The sequence below is a fragment of the Marmota marmota genome, unplaced genomic scaffold, assembly GCF_001458135.2.
Source record: "Marmota marmota marmota unplaced genomic scaffold, marMar, whole genome shotgun sequence".
In the NCBI taxonomy this organism is placed as follows: Eukaryota; Metazoa; Chordata; class Mammalia; order Rodentia; family Sciuridae; genus Marmota; species Marmota marmota.
The window spans coordinates 10,095,616-10,102,217 of NW_025999862.1; the positions used below are offsets into that span (position 1 = coordinate 10,095,616).

The window sequence follows — 6,602 nt, forward strand, 5'->3', positions numbered from 1 at the left end:
ACCTTTTGTGACATGGGATTTGGTAAGAATTTTCAAAATAACATGGAAAAACAGGCAGTAAAAAAATGAATTAATAGGATTTTGTCAAAAGTAAAAACTTTTCATCATAAAACAGCTCTATAAACATAATGAAAACACAGTCCACAGAATGGGAGAAAATGTCTACAAATCATATATGTATTGAGAAATTAGTATAAGAAAATGTAAAGAACTACTAAAACAACAACAATAAATACCAATTAAATAATGGGTAAGGACATGACTAGATATTCTTCCAAAGAATATACACCAGTGGCAAATAAGCATGCAAAAATGTTCTACATAGCAATTAGAAAAATAAAAGTCAGTACTACAATATCTACAATACAATGAAATATTATCTAAACTTAAAAAGGAAGGAAATTATGACACATGCTACATGATGAATGAAACTAAAAGACTTTGCCAAATAAAATGTCTAGACAAAGCACAAATATTGTGTGTGATTCCACTCATATGAAGTACCTAGAGAAGTTATCATAATCTGTTTTGTACTGCTGTAACAGCACCTTAAAACCAGAGACCACGTGATTTTTAATGAACAGAAGTTCATTCTTTCACAGTTCTGGAGGCTGAAAAGTCTAATATCAATCTATCACATGTGGAAATGGTCTTCCTGCTGACTCATAATATGGTAGAGAGTATCACATGATGGGAGGGCAAAAAGGGCGGTCACCAGAGGCAAAAAGACGGCCAAACTTGCCCTCATTAAGAACTATTCCTCTGATAAGAAATCCACTATCTGTTACAGGTTGAACAGATTTTCATCACTTCCATAGGAGACAGAGCTCACATAAGGTCCTCCCAGCAGCTGGGGCAGCCAATTGTAGTGTGGGAGATAGTGGAGGTGGGGGCGGCCTCTAGCAGACTGATGGCTTTAAAGCTTGAGTCCAGGTGTTGCAAAACCAGATGCTTGAAGCTTAGTGACCTTTGAGGACCCAAGAAGTCTTCAGAGAGCACCTGCAGAAGGTTTGGCCACACCAGGTGAGTGCCACCAGCCTCACTGAGGTACGGCAGGAACAAGGACTAAGAAGAGGGGAATTCTGTAAGGACAAGGTCTAGAAGACAAGTGCAACCCCCAGGAACAAGAGCATCTGCACAGTCAGGCTTGAGGTGGGGAAGCAGAATAAGGTGTTTTCGGAATGCAAGGAGGCACTGAGACCACTCAGGGGGCCCCAAGTAGTGCAAGTCATGCAGGTCTGGTCAGGTAGGACAGTGCAGTTCTATCTTGTCACAGCCTGCAGTGATGTAACATACTCTGGCCTCAGTGAGCATGTGCAAGGGCTGGAGCAGATGACAGTCCTTGGCCAGGAATTGTAGAAGTGAGCCTGGGAGGCCTGACCTGATACCATACCCCACAGCCCTAGGACTTACCCGCCCCTGCCCAGGTATTCACCTGTAGTTCTGGCTTGTGGTTACTTGGCCACTTTTCCAGTCCTTAGTTGGGTAGTGAGTATGGGTGTGGAAGGCACACTCTCAAGTGTGGAACTGCTGGAGTGTTGGGTGCTGTCCTTCTCAGTTTCCCGAGGAAGGGCATTACATAAAGCTTTCATTCAGGAAGGGGAGGTTCCAAGATGTGTATCATCTCCTCTCTATATTAGTCAAGAATAAAGTGTGAGATAGCCTGGAAAATTTTTGGGACCTTTACCTCTACTTGGCCTCAGCTGCCTCATTAATACAGTTTTTCCCAGGTGATCTCATTAATTGATACAAGACCTGGACCAATGACTTTCTAGTTGTTGACTTAAACTTTTGACTGAATAGCAATCTTCACACCCTTATATGCTTAATTACCATTTCATACAGTGACACAATTCCTAAAGCTCTGGGAATGCTGCTTTTAATTTTGGTAGTTTGATCGAATCTGGCTTGGTTGCTTTAATCCAACCAAAACTGTTATGGTTTGGATATGAAGTGTTTCCCAAAGATTCATGTGTTAAGGGCTTGGTCCCCAGTACAGCAGTGTTCATAGGTGGGGTTTTTAAGAAGTGATTAGATCATGAGGGTTCTGACTTTATCAAAGGATTAACCCACCATGGCTGAATGAACTAAGGGGAGGTTGTGAAAACTGAAGGAGAGATAGGACTTTGTTGGAGGAAGTGGGTCACTAGGCGCATGCTCTAGAAGTGTTCAACTTGTCTCTTCCCACACCCTCCTCTCTCCATGGCTACCATGAGCTGAACAGTTTTCCTTCACCATACTGTTCTGCTATGATGTTATGCCTCAACTCAGGCCCAGAGCAATAGGGTTTCAATGTAAGCCAAAATACATCTTTTCTCCTTAGTGAAATTTACTCAGGTATTTGTCACAGTGACAAAAGTTAATTGACACACAATACTGTGAGCTTCTTTCACAGTCTTTGGATAAATTTTGGGGAGAATAATTGAAATATTTTTATTCTACCATGGCAGCCTTTATTTTTCAGGTGAAAGTAAGATGACTTTTTAGAAGGATAAATATAATCAAACCCTTATTTCTTTTCCCTTTCTAGGTTGTTGAAACATGAATCCCTCTCTCTTCCTGGCCATCCTTTGTTTTGGAATGGCTTCACCTGCTCCAAAACTTGATCACAGTTTAGAAGCACAGTGGCAAGAGTGGAAGGCAAAGCACAGGAAAACATATGACATGGTTGGTAGCACTAAAACTGTCCAGAGGGACCTGGGAGAGAATGGTGTCTATTGTTGTAGGAGTATAACCACAGTAGCTTCTAGAAAATACCTCTTATAAGGCATTCACCTAATGGCACTTATTATGAGCCCAATGAGAGAAAACACTCCCTTATTGTGTCTGAGCTTGGAGAATTACTTCCAGAAATGTAGAGTCATGCTTGGTCATGGTTTCTTTTCATATCTGGCAACAAATCCACTGGGTGAGCATAGATTGGGTTGTAAGTATAAAGAAAGAGCATTAATGATATGTACTTCTAGAATGAAGAAGGACAAAGGAAAGCAGAGTGGGAGAAGAATATGAAAATGATTGAACTGCACAATGGAGAATATAACCAAGGGAAACACAGCTTCATCATGGCAATGAATGTCTTTGGTGACATGGTGAGTGGAGCGGGGATTGGTTAACTCTGTGCTTCCTCTACTCAGTTCTTTAAAACAACATATCTTCCTTTCCAACATTTTATTTACTTTTCCTTGAAGACCAGAGCAGAATTCAGTAATATGGTGAATGGCTTTCGAAACCAGAAACACAAGAAAGGGAAAGTGTTTCAGAAACCTCTCTTTGGTGATGTACCCAAATCTGTGGATTGGAGAAAGAAAGGCTATGTGACTGCTGTGAAACATCAGGTATGATACTGTTTAATTCAGACCTACTTCCTACTGGAAAACAAAGAGTAATTGACATCTTTACTTTGGTAGATTTTGGAGGGACATACAGTTAACATTTTTTTTTTCCTTAAGAAGAGAATATTCAAATAGATAAGCTGTTGTCAAAGTCTTGCTATTTGCTTTTTGTATTCTCCTTTCAGGGTAATTGTAATTCATGTTGGGCTTTTAGTGCAACTGGTGCCCTTGAAGGACAGATGTTCCGGAAAACTAAAAAACTGGTCCCATTGAGTGTGCAGAACCTTATCGACTGTTCTCTGCCTCAAGGCAATTATGGATGTTATGGTGGCCGAATGGATCATGCCTTCCAGTATATTAAGGACAATGGAGGCCTGGACTCAGAGGCATCCTATCCATATGAAGCACAAGTAAATGGATCATCTTGTGTTGTCATTTCAGCTTGGGTTTTGGAAAATGAAACACTTTCAGAGATAAGATGCCTTTTCAGAATCTACTTGCCATATGTTAGAATCAATCTCTGCAAACTCTTAGTGTTATCACAATATGTTGTTAGCCTTTGCATAATTCTCTGATGAGATGGTTAACATATCTTACTTGCATGTAACATGGAGCATGTGAATAGAGTTCTAATGTGAAAAACTTTTTATGAACAGGTAGACCTAGGGGGTCCCATTAAAAATATATGAGCTAATTTTCAGTTTTATATCAACTGATAGGATTTTACTTCTTCAGATGATTTATAAGTGTTGACTTAGAAATCCTGCTGCAAACTGTTAAGGGTTGTGGTTCTAACTCATGTTCCCCAGGAGGTGATGGCAATAATCAACTCTCTTCCCTGTTATCATTAAAAGAACCGGCCCTGCAGGTACAGTCCTCAGAACTCCGTTGCTAATGACAAAGGCTTTATTGACATCCCAGAGGATGAGGAGGCCCTTTTGAAGGCTGTGGCAACTGTGGGGCCTATTTCAGTTGCTATTGATGCTGAGCATGATTCCTTCAAGTTTTATAAAGGAGGTAAGTATTTTTTATAGAAATTGATGCATAAAAATTATAAAAGCACCATGACACACAAATATGATTGACCCTTTGGCATGCAAAGGTTAATGTAAAATTTTTGGTGCATGAATTTTACATATTCATGTTCATTCTATACATGATAAATTTGTGTCTGATGTTCCCCTTTGACATTACTTGAAGTATATCCCCATGAATATTAGTGTCTCACAACATTTTTAAATAGCTATGTCATTAAATGTTTAGTTTACTTAAATTGATTTTTCTAATTATAGGGTAATAAAAAATTTTCCAATATTTTTATTTCTGTTATTAAATCTGAAAAGAGTATCTCGATTCAAGTGTTTTTTGCATTCTATGCTATTCCCTAAGATTGACATGCTAGCAGTAGAATTATTTTCAAGAGTGACTTTTCATGTCTCTAGATATACCTTTTACTAAGGGATAGAAACTAATTTGTATTTCTGTCAGTTTTATATGAGATTCCTCGACTTAAAAACAATAGATCCTATTTTTAAGTCTGATCTGGAATTTGTCATTTCAGGGGATTGAGATGGGTGACAGGGTGGGTCTGTGTCAGATTGCTGGAGTCTCTCACCCCAGCATTGATTTTATTCTCCAGGAATTTATTATAATCCACACTGCAGCAACACTTCGCTGTCTCATGCTGTTCTGGTGGTTGGCTATGGCTTTGAAGGAGCAGAATCGAGCAACAATAAATACTGGCTGATCAAGAACAGGTATAAGTTGCCAGTGAGATATAAATATGCAAACATATTTATATTTGAAATTCAAAAGGGTATTCTTGTTTCCACTCAGTATTTGGATACAGGTTCCAGAAATCATTATTTAATCTGGTTGGACATAGAACTACTAATGTGTGATTATAACATTAAGATGTGATCACAAGCTTCCTGGGGGTATTGGGGTATTATTAACATGGTATGTAACACTGTATTTCTAAATTCTGAATTTTTTATATATCTATAATACATCTTACTGGAAAAAATATTTTACTCTTGATTTCTCAGTCTTGTGTCATTGGTATTGCAATTATTTTGGAGTCAAGAGTAGAGATTATGTGCAGATTTAGACTCAAAAGTTTATACTGTGTGAACAAGAACATTTGTCTCTCCTGATTCCTTCTGTGAAGTCTGTGGCCTCTGGCACAGTGCTTAAATCTAGTGTCATTGTTAACAAATCTAATGAGCTTTATTCTCTAAGATGGAAAACTTGCTCTTCTTTCAGCTGGGGTGAAAAATGGGGCATGAATGGTTATATGAAGATTGCCAGAGACAAGAACAACCACTGTGGAATTGCCTCAGCAGCCAGCTACCCCCTGGTGTGAAGTCATGGGCAGTGATAATAAATGCCTATACTGGTGGCAACATGTATATAAGAGGGATTTCCATTTCAAACTGATCAGCCACTATTATCTTGGATCCAACATTTGAGTCATTGAAAACTCAGTATTGCTATGAATTCTGTGACACTTTATATTGATAAAATTTTATCACTACTCTACTGCCATAGATAGATTTGTATTATTGAGTCATCTAAATAATTTATCAATTTATTTGATTAATAAATTTTATTTTTTTTTGCAAAGGTTGACCATCTTTCTGTTTTTATTACACTGATTTTTATGATTTTTTTGTGTGTGTGTCTGTAGTCAAAACCTGTGATTAGGGCCTAAATATATAACTGAATGTGCCAATGATACACTAAGATAAGTAGCCTGATGGATTTTCCAGTTACACATATGCAGATCTTATGCCAGTGACTGTGTCTTACCCAGTCCTTGATTGGAACAAAATTTGAGAAATGATCTAAAAGGACAAAAATAATCACTTGATAAAAAAATAACTATTTTGAAAAGTGAGCTGACATATATATGATTTCACTGCTAGGAAAGGGCCTGAGAGATGATATTCATGTCACCCAAGATTATTGCAATCCAGTTGAATTATGGAACAAATGTCTCAGAGTCAGTTTCCGTAGCATCTTTCAGAACTGCTGGTGATGAAATTTGTCATTTCAGAAATGCTGAGCATGATTCCTTGAAAATTTATATGATCATGTTGCAGTTGAGGAAGGATAGGACCCCAGGGGATTGCCCATACCATTTAATCTCTGGGTCCACAAGGGATTAGGGATAAATTCCCAGGTTTGAAACTGGTCTTTAAGAATGGTAACATGGTCTTGGAAGATAAAAGACAGGTAAAAGGATCAGAAGTGACAAAGCTATATGAT

At 38.3% G+C, this 6,602-nt stretch overlaps 1 protein-coding gene across 2 annotated transcripts; it reads left to right on the forward strand.

Annotated features, from left to right (window-relative positions):
* The first annotated feature begins 2,541 nt into the window (after positions 1-2,541).
* On the forward strand, positions 2,542-5,697 carry LOC107154779 (procathepsin L). Of its 2 annotated transcripts, XM_015500478.1 has the most exons (7): positions 2,542-2,667; positions 2,967-3,089; positions 3,189-3,335; positions 3,518-3,742; positions 4,187-4,349; positions 4,972-5,089; positions 5,598-5,697. In XM_015500478.1, the coding sequence occupies exons 1-7, from the start codon at positions 2,542-2,544 to the stop codon at positions 5,695-5,697; spliced, it is 1,002 nt and encodes a 333-aa protein (XP_015355964.1). The 2 variants fall into 2 exon arrangements, with proteins under 2 accessions (XP_015355964.1, XP_048664732.1); XM_048808775.1 differs by lacking the exon at positions 4,972-5,089 and having other exon boundaries at positions 5,598-5,620.
* The last annotated feature ends 905 nt before the right edge of the window (positions 5,698-6,602 follow it).